The sequence below is a fragment of the Cyanistes caeruleus genome, chromosome 1 (assembly GCF_971803275.1).
Source record: "Cyanistes caeruleus chromosome 1, bCyaCae1.hap1.1, whole genome shotgun sequence".
NCBI lineage: Eukaryota > Metazoa > Chordata > Aves > Passeriformes > Paridae > Cyanistes > Cyanistes caeruleus.
In genome coordinates this window covers 12,471,069-12,489,698 of record NC_141701.1, presented here as the reverse complement: position 1 = coordinate 12,489,698, position 18,630 = coordinate 12,471,069, and the positions used below count along the sequence as shown (strand labels likewise).

Sequence of the window (18,630 nt, the reverse complement as noted above, 5' to 3'; positions counted from 1 at the left end):
TTATTTTATTTTATTTTATTTTATTTTATTTTATTTTATTTTATTTTATTTTATTTTATTTTATTTTATTTTATTTTATTTTATTTCATTTCATTTCATTTCATTTCATTTCATTTCACTTCTACTTTGGTTATCCAGGCTATGGCATAAGGTGTTGCTCTTGCCTAATAAATGAGCTGGATGCTTTGAAAGTCCAGCTGATGGTGACCTGAAGGCCATTTCTGTCCTCAGCTCCCAGTTTCTCATAAGCTCTTTGGAGTGAGGGCCTGTGTATTTTACGTTGCCATCACAAATAACAGACTCCGCTTGATATCCGCGATCAACTGTGCATGTCACATTTCATGCCATAAAAAACATGCTCAAGGCAGGAAGGGGGAACATGCTTTTGGCTTCCCTGCCATTTGTAGTTCAGTTTGTCTGCAACCATTCTTTCATTGTGTGTTGCTACTTTTCTCCTGAAAAAGTTTCCAGAGCCCCCTGGAAGAAGAAACAGGCACTATTTACTGATGTGTTCCAAGTCATAATGAGCAGACAACTCTTGCAGGCGCTAAGCAGGATCTCTCAGCCAGAAGCCTTCAGCCAGAACCTACCAAGCCCAAAGACTTCTTTTGTTTTAAAAGGTCTGAATTAGCCATTAAATATCACAGCTTCTTGAAGAACATCCATAGGACCTCTCTGCTCTCCTCCTCGGTCAAGGTTCGAGCTGGCACTCAGTCAAGTTGCTGGGAGTCTTCTCCGTTGGATGCCATGGCTCTGTGTGCACACATGGGTTAGTCCACACTGTGAATTAATGGTAGTTCAGCTGCAAGTTCCACTGCAAGGGAGTGCCAGGGCTGAAATGTGGCCTGAAACACATTGAGGCACTGTTGACAGCCTGGGTGATGAGGAGCCTTTCCATGTTTCTGCACAGGATGAACCCAGGGTCAATGCAATGGGGAGGAACCATTCTGTCCATCTCTGGCAAACCTCAGTGCATGGCAGGGGAGTGTCCTGCCATGGCTCATCCTTTGTGCGTCTCCAAGGGAGGCAGCCCTGACAGGCGGCTGTGGGCAATAGTCATGGATGCCCTGACGCGCTGGCTTCCCATTTCACATTTGCTGATGGGCCTCATGCCAGAGGCCAAGTTTACTTCACAGAGGCCATATTCTGCCGTGCTCAGGCTGTCTCTAAGATCCTACCCAGGGAATAGATAAACAGAACAGTGTTTGAGCCTCTGGTACATTTTAATGTCATTTTCAGGGAAATATATGTGTCATAACAACACAAAGCAGGCATAGTTCCCTTGCTTTCGATCTGCCTGGTGCCAGGGTCCACGTCATTCCAGCATTGAAACAGATCCAGCAAGTTCATGGTAACTTTTCTCTCTGAAGAAGTGCCTCTTTTGCCCCTTGGTCTGTACTTGTTTCTTGTCTTCCAGCAGTGTTCCTTACTCCTGTCAGGGAATGTCACGTACTGTTAACATCTAATTTTCACTGGAAACCCAAGGGAACAGGGCCCTTATCTCCACATACCATGCACATCAAAATAGTTTAATCAAGACTATTAATTCCAGGGCTTGCTGCTGATCTGGATAAAACACTGCCCTTTCCCAGCAGTGAAGCTTTGTAGCCAAGTTTCACATTGCAGCACTCTCCATTAAGTTTGTTCTCTGCTCCTTGGGGCTGAACACATTCCCGTACGGTCCCCCAGGTCTTACAGAGAGCTGCCAGGGCTCTGCTCTAAGGCTCAGATTGATTTGGGTTGATTTTCCAGACCAGAAGCATCCCATCAGTTTTAAAATTTGGACTTGATAGTCCTCGGTGTCACTTCCTGGTGCCCTGGGTGATCATTGCCATATCCAAACTTTGGTTCAGGGTGACTGCAGAGCCTAGGAAGGTCTCTGAGAGCAGAGAGAAAACTCAACAATGTGCCAAGACCAGGGCAAAACTCAGGGGATGTCATTACAGATGTGGCACTGGGGGATCTGAGGAAGCAAACATGCCTTTGTATTTGTCCCATCATGCCTGCTTTAGGGAAGGGTGGTGGGACATGGCTTATGTGCTTCATCAGAAGGCACAGCCTGGTCAAGAAACAAACTTCAGAGAACTAGACATGGGAAGATTAGATATAGGAGGATGGTTACAAGCATTTTCCTGACCAGATGAAGAAGTGGACCAGATTCTTCCTCTTTTTCTCACCTCCAGCAATGTTTTACCTCATGGCTCACCCCTGACTCTTAAGGCAAAAGTGTCCAACAGCTGTGGGGATGCCTTGTGTTTAAAGCAGCCACGAGACATGTGCCTATTGGCCCAGGGCTGCTCGAGATGTGCTGCTGCTTGCTTTTCTGGGAAAGGGTTCTTGCAACATGAAAGAAGTGCAGGCAAACAAAGAGCTCTGGGGAGAGAAGTGACAGGCAGCAGCTGGAGCCAGTGGGTGACTTGCCGAGTGACAGAGCAGTTGGGCTCCTCACTACTCTGCTACTATTTTGGAAACATCAATAAACAGAAGAGGCCAGATCAATCTCTCAGGGCTCCAACACAAACCCTGGGGAGCCCTGTGGACACTGGTGGCACCAGCAGCCTGAGACACCAGTTTGTCCATAGGAGGTCTGCTTAATTTGGACTGTGGGAAAACTCATTTGATTTAGCCACTGAAAATATTATTAGCAGTCCACTAATTAGCAGATCTCAGCTCCTTTACAGGTGCAACCTTGCACTCAGGAATTCATGCTCATTGTGCCATGGAGAATATGACTTCAACTTCTGCGGGGGAGCTTTCAAGCAACTGGAAAAAAAGTATGGGTGTTTATATTTTTAAAAAGGGATTGTTTTTGCTGCTGTCAATTATTAATGGCTCTCAGGTCAGGCTAAGGAACAATGCCAGGGATAAATTACCCTGTACGCTATTCATGTATGCTCTACCCAATTGTTTCCTTCTCAGCTAGAGGATTCACCTCACAATGAACTCCTTGGCATTTGGAAAAAGAGGACTGACAAAGCAATGAACTTGGTGTGCCCATTTATTTATGCATTGACATCTTTCCTACTTTGTCAGGTGTGTTTAATCAAAAAGAAGCAGGAAATGTATTATAATTATAAACATATTACTGCAGAAGAAAAAGACTGCCCTTGGAAAGGACTGCATTGTTTGATAAACAATTACAGTGAAAAAACACAGGCTTAACCTACGAGTCTTTGCTGAGATCAAAGCAGAGTTTCTGCCACAGGCTGCCTGTGCAGCAGGACTCAGCTCTGGGTTTGCAGCAAGGCAAGGGAAAGAAAGTTGAAAAGAAAATGCAATTTCCTCCCTTCCTTTTCTTTTTTTTTGCCTGAAACTTTTCCCCTAGTAATATATATATATATATATATATATATATATATATACACTGAAACATTAAATATTTGCTGTTAATATTAATAGAATTAGTGATGAACCCAGCTGAGAACACAATAATTAGGGCCATGTCCAAAGCTCCTTATTGAAGCCATGGAGAGACATTGTTTTCACCAGGTTCTGGCTTGGGATCCTGATGAGCCAAAGCAAAGATGGAGTTAGGGAATAACCCTGGGAGATTCTGGATGTCCTGCAGTCTTTCCATATGACCTTGCCCAAACTTGCAAACATTCCTTAACCGCGACAACAGCTGAACTCCAGTCAGTATTGTGCTGCTGTTGTGAAAAGCAAAATCCTTCTGGGCTCTGAGACCAGGAATGCTGTAGGTAAGATGCAGAAAGGGTTTATTGCCCTTCTCAGCACTGCAAGGCTGAGCCATGGCCCTGCACTTGAATAAATAAAGAAACAACCAACAGACAAACTGAAAATTGTCCAGAGGAGAGCAACAAAAATGATCAGAGGTCTAGAAAACATGCCTTATGAGGAAAGATTGAAAGGGCTGGGTTTGTTTAGTCTACAGACTTTGAAATGTCCTAATAAACGCTAAAGACAAAAAAAAAATATATGGTATCTAAAAGGCTAATCAATTGCCCTTTATCTCTGTGGCAGAAGGTACAGCAAAGAAGATAGTGTTAAAAGCTCTAAGGTCAATAACACCTAAAGTATGATACTTGGGGAGGAATCAGAGTATTTCATGGCAGATTTTCAGTGTTTTGGACTAGTACCATGAGGGACTGGGTAACTCACTGTCCCATGGAACAGACTGGTTTCAGCCATGTCGTCCTATGGTTTCCATGATCTACTGACTGTGTCAGGGCACCTGGGAACAAGGCCTTGGAGCTTTGATGAACTTTTAGAGCACTCCCTGATTTGAAAAAATGTGGCAGGTGCTCAACCCTTCAAGAAAGTGCAAGAAGAAATCTTTTAAAAAAGCCTCTTTTCCATGGCTTCCTTGGTTATTAAATGAAGAGCAACAAATTCCCACCTTTTCATGGGGCCATCATTTTATCTGTGAAGAACCTTACTGCATTCCCATGGGGGATTCCCATCTAGATGAATACTCAATTGCTGGACTGTTTAAATTATCAGACCTCTGAAAAAACATGTAAAAGTGTATCAGGTAGTGACAACCTTGCAGATCCTGCTTGAAAAGTCACCTCCTGACAATGGAGAAAGAGGCATCTTGGCCAACCCTTGCTAGGAGTGCTTTTACACCTGTAAAGCAGTGAGGACAGTATTAGGTACTGGTCTAGGTGGGCCAGGTGGTGGTCAGAACCTGTTTAGAAAGGCAACATCCCTTCTCCCCACAGCACCCACACAGAGCTAAGTTTCCCATCCTGCAGCTGTGTGCTGCTCCCTACCCGTGACTGAGCAACTTTGCTATCCCTTGTCTGTCTTGGAAAGGCTCAACACTCTTTTCTGATTTCAACCTCTCTTCTTCAAAGGACCCCAAATGCTTTGTCAGAATTTGCATCAAAACTCACCACAAGACAAAAGCCTATTAGAAACCAGGTTTTGAATTTAATGCCTAGCAATGCCAAATTCCTTGAATTATGGGCAAAAGGTGTGAAACTTGTGAAGGGAAGGAGCACAGGGTTGCAGCCAGAGCAGAGTTTGGCATAGCCCTTGGCATCTCCAAGGACCTGGGGGTGAAGTGAGGGCTCCCCAAGAGATGGGGGAAAGATGCTGTGCTCCATCCTGCTGTATCCCTTCCTCTTTTTTGCACTCCCCATTTCCTGCCCAGCTGTGCAAGTTACTGCTTAGTCCCACATGAACACAGAGAAAATCACTAGGTATATGATATGGGAATTAAAAAAAATAATTTTGCTTCTAAGTGTAAACCAATGACTGTGACAATGGTTTGCAAACATGGGATTATGGCCCCAATTCAACTTTTTTTCCCCTCAGTTTTGGGTACAGTCATGAGCCTGGCAGGAATCTGTGTCAGCTAAAATGCATGGCAGCAACTGGTGTCTCCTGGAGTTTGGAGCTGAGAGGGGTCACAACAGGATGGAGTTTTGGAAGGCAGCACTGCAGGGTTAGGAATAAACATCTCCCTGGGGCAGACTTTCCATAATTGGCCATGACAAGGCTTCTTTCTCCAGAGAGCTGGAGTTGGTCTGTGAGGAAGCAAGGATGAATCACTGCTCCAGCTCAATTTGGCAAGTGCCATGATTTAGTTCTGCTTTGCACAGGGAGGAGATGATGATATAGACTGAAAGACACAAGAGAAATGTAGCCAAAGGCTTCTGAGCTGGGAGAGGAGTTTGAGTTCCCACTCATTTTTTGCAGGTTTACTCAGGTCCTTAGAGGGAAACCCTGGCAATACCCACTGGTGCAAAAACAATTCCCTTTATCAACAAAGGGAGGGAACAATGGGGACTCCTAAACACAAAGCTCATACAAACAATAATAGCCCTTTTATTTTGCATTGTTCAGCCAGCAGTTCATACTAAATGCTTCCTTCCAGCCCTCTACTTTGTTAACTATTTCTGTCACTCTTCTGCTCAATTTATGGGAAGGGATCTTAGTGTCTGGAGCTGGTTTTCTTCAATGTGGTGGTGACTATATGGCTGTGCAGCCTTTTGTTAAGAGGAAGGTTGAGCATGGTTTTCTCATGTCATCCTGCACCCTTTGAAAAGTCCCACCTTGTCTCAAATATGAAGAAAAAGGGGTGTTGTTTCTGCCATCCTTTCTCTGGATAGTGGTCATCTGTAAAGCTCCTTGCTATCTCAGCAATCTTACCAAGCCCAGTGACCTAACAGCAGTTCACAGCCTTTTCAGTGTCTGATGATTAATCCCCTCCCTTTAAAAGTATGCACTTAGCAGCAGAACCCCATGAAAATATTGGTGGAGCCAGAGTTGTTTTGCCAAGTGGCAGATTTAGACTTGCTCTTCTTGGAAAGCTGGCTTCCTGTCACTGGCTTTGTCTCATGGGCTTTTTTCCAGTGGTTTGGAGAGAGGAGAAAAGGAAAAAGAAATTGTTCCTCCCAATACCTCTTCTCTTTTACATCCCCTTTCCTCCATGTGTCCACTCTGCTATTCTACATTTCTGGAACTCCATCGGCCAAAGTCATCCTAACTAACCCCACTGCTATTCCTCATGCATAAGGAGAAGGAAGATCCCTGCAAAATAACATCCCTTGAAAAAGAAGATGCAGACAATCTTAATTTCCCTCCTGTCTTCTCCTGTTCCTTCAGAGGGCAGGCAGATGGAACAAAAAATCTCCCCTGCACTGTGGAAGAGTGTTAGCTCAGAAAAGCCAGATCTGCTTCTTGTTGCACTGGGAGTTCAGATCAAAGCATCAGTCTTTTGCCAATTTCTAATTAGCTGTTAGGAACATTAAAATTTTATTTCTTATGAGCTGACTACCACAGCAAACTCAGGCAGCTGCTCCTGGGCTGGCTACAAAACTGGAGCTTAGGGCATCCTATTCTAAACACTCCCACCACTGGAAATGGAGAGCTCAGTCAGCAATGAGCAGCACAGGGCTGTGGCAGGCAGTTGAGTTTGCATGACAGCAAAGATCTTACTTTCCCTGGAGATACCAGCATCCCTCTACTTTTTAAGTCTGTACAAGGACAAATCCCACACTGGGTTCTTACCCAGTATCTTTTTCCTGTTTCCTCTTGAGATGCTTAAGGCCTCCAGACTGGACTCAGCAGCACCACACGCAATATCAGCCATGTGAATACAGTATGAGTGCAAAGCTCATGACGTTTCTTGGCACAGGGTCTGGGAAGGACTAACACTGCTGATACCTTCAAGGTCAGGACTTTGCATGACACTGTGAAGATTCCCCATGTGCTCTCTGCAGAGTGAGGTGGGTCCTTTCTGGGAAGAAAAGCACAAAATATCAAGGAAGTACCAAAAGTCATTTAAAGAAGGTTAGAACAGGGGACACACTGGAGTGTAAGGCACCCATGGTCAAAGAGTTTGTGCGGCAGTTTTCCCTTTTGTGTCCATGTGTCAGTCTCCAGATCATAGCAGTCCAAGGAATCCAGGTCCTTGATGACATTGTCTGAGGTGAGACATCGTCCTCCTGTGACATACAGCTTGTTCTTGATGACAGTGGCCCCATGATGCATTCGTCTGTCCTTCATGTCTGCACATTTTACAAACTTGTTGCCTTTTGTATCATAAGCAATTATTCTCCGGGTGTACCCTGAATGCAAAGCCAGAGGTGGAAGAGACAGATGGGAATTAGGCACTTATGGCCAGCAGAAGGAATAATAATAGTATATTTCATGCTGGTCTTCAATAAAACCTATTATAGTAGTATATAATTTGGCAGAATTAAGATATCTAAAATCAGAAGTGATGATGTGTCCCAGGAATGCCTGTCTGTCTATCTTCCTTTCCTGTCTGTCTTCATCCTGTCTCGTAGCACCTTGGCAGCTGTGGCTTGATGAGCACCATAAAGCCCATCAGATCAGGCAATCAATGTGTCAAACACAGTTGGAACTTGCAGTTATCTGCAAGTGCCTTCAAACATCTGAAAATATTTTTTTTACCAAACAGGCTCCTAGAGTTTCACTTGGAAATACAGAAACCAGTGGCACATATGATGGGCCTTGCTGGGTTGAGTTGTGGCTGTCTGCTGACAGCTGGGTATGCAACAGCATGGTGCCACCAGTACTCACTCCACTCCTAAAGCCCTCAGCACCACATCTGTGCTGGCCACTATGCCAGTGACCCAGTGGACAGCTCTTCCTCTGAGGGGTGATATAACCTTGGATCAGCTGAAAGGGCTGGTAAGAGGGACATTGCCCTGGAGCAATATGTCCCCACCTGGAGGTGTGGAAGCTTGGTACCCAGCAGTACCTTGCCCATGTAGAAAAACATGAGTAGGGTCTGAGATGAGGGCAATCTGCCACATAGAAGCCTGATAGTCTTGGACCTTTGGACTCAGCTCTCCCCTCTTCTCACTGCAAAGGATAGCAGTGGCCTCTCTGGGAGGGGTGACACCACCTTGAATTCCTGTGCAGTTTGGGTTCAATCCTCTGCTTTGCTAAAGATACTCCGTGTCTCATTTTGCCTTAAATAATTCAACACATGCTTCCTCCTGGCAGTCTGTGGTCAGAGAAGAGGTATTAAGGACTGTAGAGGGCCAAATTATCAATGACATGATACACCCAACTGCCATGGACAGAGGTTGGTCCTCAGGTTGAAAAAGACAGTGAGAAGTTTCCTCTTTCTAAGTGTTTCACACTCCTTTTGGGATATTACCCCCAGCAGGCAGCTAAAAGACCAACCAAGACCTCATAGACCTATAGCCCACCCATCCTGACAAGCCATCCATGGCCTTGTGGTAGCAGTGCTTTCCATTCTTCCAAGTGGAGCAGACAGGGAGGACCAGGCTGCAAGGCAGGGGAGGTTCAGGATCCCCATGCTTCTGGCTTCCTCCCAAGAGCAGTAACTTGAGTTGGCTTTTCCTCAGTTTCTTCCACCCAGGTACTGCTACCTGGGACAAGAGAGTGCCTCATGGAGAACTTATCTCCACTTCAATCGCCATGAAACTCCATAAAAGAAGTGTAAGGAGGGTGGGAACAATCCTCCTTTCCTTCCCAAGATCCTGGTGCTTTTTGAGGGAGCACCCCCAACAGGAAGGCTGCAAAAACCCACAGGGTCTAGGCAGGAGGAGGAAGAGGGAAGGTGAAACAGAGCCCTTACCACCTACGATGATAATCTGGTCTCCAATCACGACAGCTGGTGCACAGACATTCTTCACTACTCTGGTCTCCATACGAAACCACATATTCCTGGAGACATGGTAAACCTGACAAAAAAATAAAGATATTCACACAGCTGTTTATGTTTCATTTTAACTGACATCTGTAATTACAGAGGAACTTCTAGGTTTTATTTTGCCCTAATAAATACAATCCTCTGGCTCAAGCTGCTGGAAATCTGAGAATATACCCATTTTTTTCCCTAATATGTCCCCTTGGAAAGCATTCTGGCTCCCCAAGGTTGTCTGCTCAGGAGATGCTAGCACAGGCACTAAAGCAGTGTATCTGCCATATGAAGGCTTCTTGCATGGCCATTAAATCACTGCAACCAGTTCTGCCAAAGGGCAAGATGATTAATTTAATTTTCCAGTTATTCTGTGTATTCCTCATTAGCCTTAGCAATTTCCTGGGCAAACAAACATCATGTTCACCTAGCTCTGCTGGCAGCCACTGTATTTGCCCAGCTGCTATATTTATGCTGATGACTGGCAAGCACTCAGAATGGCAAAGAGACTTAGAGTGGTATCTAAGTCATCAATTTATGTGAGAAAAAGAGCTGTTGCCAGATGATGAGCTTTCAGTCATCTGCATCTGGGTGACACAAACTTGTATGTCAAGTTATCTGCTTCTTAATATAGGAAATATCACCAGAGCATCTCCCCACTAACTGATAAATACATTTCCTTCCCCTGAAAATGAAGTACCATTATAAAGAATTGCTTATGTCCTGGTTGCTATCTCAGCTTAATGATCCTTAGTTAAAAGATCTCGAACAGTGAAAAACACTCATGGGAAAAGAAACGTTACAATGTTGCTAAAGCATCAAATCAGATAAGAAAAGATGTAATATATTTTTTCCTCCTAAAAGCATGTAAGGGCTGAAAGAAGGAAGAGAGCCAGCAACATGTGGCAGGATCCACATTTTTAACACAACTATTTATCCAAAATGACTGTCAGTTTAAGTTCTGGCCCTTTGATGAGTGAGTATCTAATCGCTCTAATGATCGCGAGTGTTTGCGTTTGCTGTGAGCGAGCAGATGCGCGGCTCAGACCCCAGCTCAGCGCCAAGTGAAAGCACTGATTTTGGTCAGATCGGCTACAGGCATGATGCCAGGCAGGGGAGCTGCTGCCGCTTGCCGTGGCATCATCTGCGGCAGCCCTGGCCCCAGTGCCCACCAGTGGCACAGCTGACTGACACCCAAAGCAGTGCCTCAGGGCTGCTGCCTGAAAAAACATTCAGAAGGGGAAGATGGAAGAGTTGCAACGCTGGATCAACTTATCCTGCCTCTTGCTACAACACACAATGAAATACTTGAGTGATTTGATTTTCTCATGAAGGTGATGGACTGCTAAATACCTTAGAAGAAATTGCCTATGATAAGCAGGACTGACCATTACCTGGATGAGCCGAACAGGGTTTTGCATTATATCTTCTCCCCCCAAGAGGTAAACCCTCTGATCTTTGGCAGCAACAGCAGGGTGAAGGACGGCAACAGGCATGTTTGCCATTCTCTCACAGGTGTTGTAGACACTATCGTATCTTTCCACAGAATTCAGGATTTCCTGGTTTTCACCAATTCCACCGAATGATAAAATATAATTTTTATATGCCAGGCTTCTGTGGGAATAACGTGGAACGAGCATGTGCTCAATCAACCTCCACTGATTGAGTTTGAGGGAATAAATGTAAATATTACCACTGACCAGACTTTTCTTATTGCTAATAGGCATCCCTCCGAGCACAAAAATATTGCTGTGTAAACTCACTGCAGAGGCTTTGTACAGGCGCATGGGAAGTTTGGCCAGGCTCAGCCACTGGTTTGTCTTGTCATCATATAGCAGGACATCCCTCGTTGTCTGCTGGCTGTCCTTCCTGCCACCAATGATGATGAGGAACTCTTGGTTGGAGTACCTCCGAGGAACATGCATCATGGGTTTGATGTCAGGAGTGTTGCTGCTGTACAAGGAAAACATCTGTCTCCGGGCTGACTCCAGGATGCTCCTGCAAGTGGGTGAGGACTGAACGAGTGAGTCATTGGCAATGAAATGGAAGAGGAAAGTTGGATGGACGTACTGAAGTCGGACCTTCTTGAACAACTCTTGGATGTAGCCTTGTCGTGCCTGGAGGTCATGCCGGATCCAGACCATCAATGCCTCAAAGACCTGCTCCTCCTCCCCACAGAGTTCATCATCCCCAAGGTAATCGAGGAGCTCCGTGGGACAGAGGTCCTTCAGGTCCTCAGAAGAGGCCACCATAGGAAAACATTTCAAAGCCATAGCCTTGGCTTTCTTATTCAGGCTTTGGCAGTTCAAGGCTTTTGCCAGTCTGATCATGCTCAGACAGTTGTCAGGAGTCAGCTTGTCTTGGAGGAAGGTAGAGCAGGCCTCAAACAGCTTAGTGTACTGCAGCATGGATGCAGTCTCCAAGAGGCACAAGACATTCTCAGTGGATATCATAATCTCCCCAGTGTAAACATAAAGGATAATCTGATCCAAAATATCAGCATCAATGCCCTTCAGAATGACTTTAGGCTGGTGACTCTCCCTGAAGTTGTTACAGAACATTGCCTTGAAGTATGGACTGCTGGAAGCCAGCACATTTCGGTGGCAGGGGATTTCAAAGCCCCCAGAGCAGAGGGTAACATCAGTCAGCATCCTGCTCTGCCGCAGAGCATTCAGCTGCCTCAGCAGTTCAGAGGAGAAGTCCTGGTCTTTGAAGAGAAACTCTTCAGTGGATCCCTCTTCCATAGCAAAATACAAGAGAGATGAATTCTGGGCTTGGCAGGAAAAAAACCCCCAAATTCTTAGCAGCTTTTATTGAAATATCCAGCTCCAAGGGAACAAATCACGACTTTGATGTTGCTGTAAATATCCGTTCACTATTACACATAAAAATGGAACACGGTTTAAGCACAGTGGGAAAATAATAAAGAAGCCAAAAGGTCGCCAAGACCCTTTAAAACTTTCATAAAGTTATCAGATAGGTTGCAACTCTGAGGTCAGCACTGCCTGTGTCGTTGGCAAGAAGCAAAAGCACTGAAGTTATCTCACTGATTTTGGATTAAAGTTGGAGGGCTGAAGCAATTGGTTTGTCTATTTCCATCATGTTGAATAAACGCACTTAGACATTTCTTCACTATTTTAAAGTATTAGCAGTTTAGTAGCTTGTGCCTCTTTCCTTTAGAGTTAGTCACTCCCAAAGAATGCAAATCTGGCAGAGCTGAACTCCGCAGCAGGGCGAACAGAACCCTAGAGACTGGGAATCTGCATTAAAAGTTATTTATTAACTCTGCTTAGCTGTGGTTTTTTTTATGTTAATCAGACACACAATGACTAAATTAAGTGCCAGGCAGAACAATATGATGAGTATCTACGGTCATGGCTTAACTGCTCAACCTGCAGTGGAACCGAAGGGTAGAAACGTTTACCTTCTGTTGTCCTTCACTGCATGCACTTACTCTCTGTCGTTTATTCTCTGCTGGCTTTTTCCACAGCTAGAGCCTGGACAAAAAGCTATAAACGCACGGGAGGTTTCTCTCAGTAGGTAGGTGATTCATAGAGGGTGATTTCTGGCCGTGTTTGTGCCGCAGTCAGTTTTGCCGCTGCCGGGCGCTGCGCGCAGGGGCGGCGGGCATTGTGTACATTCCAGCGCTAAGAATAGGAGCGCAGCGCTCCGCGCTCTTATCACATGGGACACCGCCGCCGCCTTTTGCAATGACCTGGCTGGTTCTGAGCATGCCCGGCTGGTGTTTTTCTGGCAAATGTTTACGTATAATAAATAGACACGGAGAGGAAAGTTCACTTATAAAAGTCCTGGCTGTGCATTTGGAAACAGCGGCAGGACGCTGTCCTAAAGTGCCTGGGAACTCTAGAAGCCTGTAAACAGTCTGCAATGCCTCGCACTACGCTGCCACCGTCGTTTCGCGGAGAAAGGCGGAGAGAAAAGGGCTTCGAGGGACTCTGGTGGGATGGACCGTGTCTCCACCTTATGGAGAGATCTGGGGAGCATCAGCCTGTTGCAGTGTGGGGGGAGACGCTGATGCAATGGGACCCCTGCATCCATACGCTGCTCCAAGGTGAGCAGGGAAAGCCCAACTTCCTTCACCAAGCAGAAAGTGAAGTTCACTCTCGGAGCAATTTATCTTTATGATGCTGCTTGATATTTCATACAGAAAAGACCAGGTTGTGACCTTTTGTCTAAGAACCTCAGCTCTCTGAAACCCCTAGCAAAGAACTTCTCAATCAGATGGCTTGAGGGAACGCAGTGTTACAGGTGGGAGGACTGGAGCAGGTTTCTGCAGTGAGTAGCAAGCTGGAAACCAGTTTCCAGAGTTGCAATTCCCAGGGTGGCACAGAGCTCCCCAGGGCACACCCCTTGATGGGGTCTCTGACTGCAGATGGCTGCTCATGAACAAGATGTGTAAGCTCCTTTTGCAGGCAGTGAGGTCTAGTCAATACAACTGAGTCTGCCAAGTAATTCAGGTCACCAGTATGTGCAACCTGTATTTGGGCAGTCAAACAGTCCTCCAGGCACTGCTGGTGTCCACAGGTGCTCAGCTGCCTCAATCACATGTAGGTGCCCATATTTAACACTCCCATGGTAAGCATCTATGATATGAGCCTAAATCCATCCTCAGGGCTGGGATCATTCAAACACCTTGTGCCAGGGGAGTATCCTCCAGAACCCCAGCTGTGCCCTGTTGGGGTCTTCAGCAGGTCAAGCGTGATGTGTCCCAGCTCTATACCAGATTCCTGGGTGTTTCAAGAGAAATAGAATTGGCTGCCCTTGCCTGGGTAACTGGATTGGGCTCCTCATCTCTGCTGTGATTTCTCCCTTTGTTCTAGGGTGGGGTTGAATCCCAAATGTAGTTTCTAAGCATCACTATGACAGGGAAACACAAGGTTAAAGCAAAAAGCCTTCTCATATTTTCAAAGCCAAATCTCATGGGTGAGTCATGTCTGCATTTAGTCACAGTGAGGCAGACGAATGAGCAAAAATCGTTGGGAGCCACAGTGGCCTCATGTCAACTCGCATGCCATGCTGCTGTTTGCAGTTCTCCATACCTTCCTGCCCCTGTGTCCATGGTGCAGCAGTTCACAGGGATGTGGGCAGCCTGTTCATCTAAAAATGGCAGTTTTACATCACGGGCATGCTGTACATGGCCTTTCTGAGAGGCTTTTCAGTGCAGTGTAACAAAGTGGTAAAACGCCTGGAGGCCAATCAAAACCCTGGAGGCCCAGCCCCATGTTAAAGATAGGCTGGAGTCAGGCTGGCACAGCTTTTTGGAGGCTGCCCACACAATCTGCGTGTGTGCACACGTGTATGAGGTGAGGTGAGGGAGAGGAAGAGCAGGAGCCACTGGACTTTACTCTTGCAGATGAGTCACTCTGAGGGTAAACATGGCAATCTGCAGCCTTTTCCCTCTTCTCAAATAAAGAAATGACCCAAGAATGATGTTGGGGTGCTGGGGAAAATGTGCCCTCCCTCCATATTCCCTGCCGCCACTGCCTCACCAACTGGACACGATCTTGCTATAAATATTTAGAGTGGCATTAAAAACCCAAAAAAGAATTTTTCTCTGTCCTTGTCCAAGGAACATTAGCTACCCAAACAAAACGCCCTCTCACTTTCTTTCTTGCTCTGTATGTATATGCTCTTGTTGCAGTCCATTCTGATGATTGATTTAGCTTTATATCTCTATTCTGGCTCTAACTCCTTGTTCCCTGTTTAGTTCTGCCTCTTCCTGGCAGTCCCTGTGGATTATTCTTTTAACCCTTAAAGAAAAAAATGATGCTATCTGACTTCATTAATGACACTGTTTTATGGGGTTGGGGAAGGCTAGGTGGGATGTTTTTGTGCTTCAGATACTGATAAATGTGACATTTATTTAGAAGGTCCCAGGCTTGATGGCTTTGCACAGTTACACAAATTCCTGCTAGCCCAGAGTACAGACTGTGCCATTTAAATAGCTTATTGCTTCAGGGAGGGTGGTGTTGCTCCTTGCTGAATCCCCACACAGGTCCCTGCCAATTTAAGGCCAGGGCTTCTGAGCAATGAAGCTCCTGCTGCCTGCCTTACAACTCTCTTCATATTTTTCCCAGAGATTGTGGCTTCAGACACATCTACAACCAAGTGGGCACACCAGCACTGCTTAGTTAGAATTTTCTTTATAAATAGACTAGAAATCACTGATCCTGCCAAAGACAATATGTCCTGTATGGCCCCCACTCTATGGGGGAGGGAGGGGAGGTGGGGCATGAGCCCTGCTGAGAGGGTAGAGCTGTTTCTACTACGGGACAGTCTAAATTGTCAGGTAAAATCTGTTTCTAAATGAGTTCTTGAGGCAAATTTTCTTGGGAGGTATGCTATTGACTGAACCAGACCTGAGTGGTCTTTCTTTTGGGAAGACAAAATTAGTGCATTACAATAGGATTGAGATCTTGCAAAGATAATGGTCTTGTCTGAACACAATTGGGAAAGTGGGCTTATTCACAGGGTATGTGACCCAGCAGCACCCTGAGATGGGATGCTGCAGGTGCCCCATAGCCCTTGATGGGCTGGAGCCCTTGGGGGCTATTAAAAACTGTGACCCTCTCGAATTGCTGCTGCACAAACTCCATCCATGACCAATTTATAGAAAATGGAAATATCTACCGAAGAATGAACATGTTGTTGTAACACTCACCCTGCTCTTTCTGCTCTTTCTCCTTAAGTGTTTGGCATCATTCAGTTTTGGAATTATGGTGACTGAACCTTTGATCTGACCCAGAGCAGGTCTTCTTATGTTTTAATGCAGTGGGATGATGAAATGCCTTGCACTAAGCAGCAGAGTGGAAAAAAAGCTGTAATCTGACCAGGCAGCAGACAGGTGCACAGAGATTGGTGATGTCAGGCAACTTCTAAAACTCATATACTGATCCTATTACAATTCGGGTGAAAATGAACAAATATGGATAAAGAAAAAGGACTGCTCAGGACATGGACTTCACTGAGCTTATTCAGTGATATGTACACTGTCTCAATGACCATCAGCCCCCACAGTAATCAAGAGACAAATCATCCCTTTACCCAAATTTTTAGTCTAAATTGACAGGGGCAAGAAAAAAATATTCCTTATTATGGTCTTATAAAACTGGGAGAGAAAACAAAACCCAGGATTAACATTCCTCATTGTATAAAGAGACAGTTACAGGGATCAAAATTAATCAGATGCCATGCAGAGGAGAAGAAGGTGCCCCAAGCAGCAGTGGTGGCTGGTTGGGGTGACAGCCCAACCTAGGCTGGGAGAACATTAGCTTGCTCAGGGACTTGTACAGATGAACTTTAGAAATCTTGAAGGATGTAGATTTCACAACCTCTCTGGACAACCTGCTTATGTATGGCCAATAGGAATTTCTTTTGTTGCAATTTGTGAATGCTGTCTCTTGCACACAGAAAAATCTATTAATTTTCTTCTGCTGCTGCTACTTGCCAGCTATCTGATCTTCTTCCTATTGTTCTAAGTCCAGATATTGTTATGGTCCTTCTCCCTCATTCCCCTGTAACTAATATGTTATTAATTTTCTATTTAGCTGCTCAGCAAACATGATTTCCCTGAGTGCTATTGCCACAGCTGCCATTCACATTGGTATGATAGATAATGCTGAGCTAAGGCTTATTTTAAGAATCTGGGTTCAGTTTGGATTTTGTAGGCAAGGGCAACAGGCTACATCCATAGATACTGGTCTTGAACCCCTGACCTAAACTTACAGAGGCATGGGGACAAGTTTTACAGCATTGGAGTCACAGAGCAACTTCCCAAGAGTCACAGTTTGCATTGTGTACAGATAGAGAGATACAGCATGTAATTCAATAATGACTTTGGCCCAGTATACGTGGGTATGAAGATGTGTGGGCTTCTGGCTTGGTTTCAGGCCAATCTGTAATTAAGGAGTGAAAGATTAAGATGAAAGCAATTGCACTCTTCTTTAGTCAGAATGACCTACTAGTGTTAATTAAAACAATCTTCAGGCAAAAATAAATTTGGCTGCCAAAGTTATGTGCTTCACATTAAATAAGGATGTAGCTAGTTTAAAGAGTGCTAAGCTTCTAGAGGTTTCACAGAAACCACTCATACAGCTTTGGGCACTTTTGTTGGAATATTTTAAAACAAATCCTTTGCCTAAACCAGCTACTTCATGTGTATTTCAGACAACCCGCTGGCTTCTTCTTCAAACTACATCATTTGAGAATGGGTACCTGCCAGCTTATCTTGGTCTGAACATACAGTGTGCTGGAGGATAAAATATCACCCTATCACTGGACACCAAAGTAGATTCTTCATCTATCCTTTCTATAGTCTCTGGTTACAAAAGACCCATGGCAACAGCAACAAGAAGATACTTAGATCCTACATTGCTCTGTTATTGGTGGATCTGAATATTAAAATGCCTGTGATAAAGGCATTCAGGATCTGCCCCTGATATTTTTAGGTAGTTAGAAATGTTCCCAAAGAAGGATCAGGCCTTTAAAATGCCATAACATTATATTACACCTGTGTGAGACACCAATCATTGTTCTTAAAAGCCACACATCTTTCCCATCTCTCCTTTATACTGCCCCAACTTATAACTAGATGACCAGGTGCTACTGCTGTGACATTGATCCAAGGGAAGAGAAACAGGTCCAGTGCTTCAGAAATACTTTTTTCAATGGGAATATGATGCCATCAGTCATCATACCTTGGGGGGGAGCCTGAAAGACCCTTCGTCATGCAGAGTGGTGGTGCACTTAAGAGGCAAAAGGGGACAGACAAAGAGAAACACTCATGAACCCATCTCCTAGACCTAAATTCTTCATTCTCTTCTTCTTAGTAGTCATGTTCTATTATTTTTCATCTACATCTTCTCTCATATGATTATAAGATCTTCGGGTGGCTCAGGGAGGAAGGGACATCCAGTGGTTTCTAATTCAAACTTCTGCTCAAAGCAGGGTGAGCCATGGGATCAGACCAGGTCGCTCAGAGTTTTATTCAGTCACATCTTAGAAACATCCCAGGATGAAGACCATGCAGCTGTCCTGAGGCCCATGTTTTCCTATTTGGGAACAGCATTTCCTGCCTGACATCTACCTCACAAAAGACCCTCCTCTTCTCCTGTGATGCTCCTGCACCATATCCCAGGAGGTGGTGCTGGTGGGGACTGCAAGTCTTTATCTCCTTCATGGGATAATTTAGGAGGTGACTGCTGAGAATGCAACTCACAGATAGGGAAATCACTCTGGTCTTCCCCGTTGACAGCAGGATTTTAATCAGGGCCTGACTTAAATCATTAATTCACAGCCCTCAGGTTGTTTAAAGAGCTGTGATAATGAGCTGAGAAGAAATTACTATCCATTTTCTCTTGGCAGGACTGTAACAGCATGACATGACATTCATTGAATTTAGGAAAGAGAAGGGATAATCTTCAGAATGAGAAGACAGAAAATCTACCCAGAAGAAACAATGACAGAAGATTCCTCCACATATGCAAACACAAAGAGGTCAA

General features: G+C 45.0%; 1 protein-coding gene across 6 annotated transcripts; it reads right to left on the bottom strand.

The window, feature by feature from the left end:
• Positions 1 to 125: 125 nt before the first annotated feature.
• On the bottom strand, positions 126 to 12,825 carry KLHL38 (kelch like family member 38). 6 transcript variants are annotated; one of them, XR_002862053.2, is made up of 4 exons: positions 10,504 to 12,816; positions 9,047 to 9,152; positions 6,979 to 7,538; positions 126 to 1,432 (listed from the first exon to the last, which is right to left on the bottom strand). XR_002862053.2 is itself a non-coding variant. In XM_086880379.1 (4 exons), exons 2-4 carry the CDS (start codon positions 11,851 to 11,853, stop codon positions 1,347 to 1,349), a joined length of 1,542 nt encoding a protein of 513 aa, XP_086736505.1. In that variant the 5' UTR covers positions 11,854 to 11,984; positions 12,534 to 12,788; the 3' UTR covers positions 126 to 1,346. The 6 variants fall into 6 exon arrangements, 4 of the variants coding, with proteins under 4 accessions (XP_086736505.1, XP_023777246.2, XP_023777245.2 ...); XR_015284375.1 differs by having other exon boundaries at positions 6,979 to 7,207; positions 10,504 to 12,697; XM_086880379.1 differs by lacking the exon at positions 6,979 to 7,538 and having other exon boundaries at positions 10,504 to 11,984; positions 12,534 to 12,788.
• Positions 12,826 to 18,630: the final 5,805 nt, after the last annotated feature.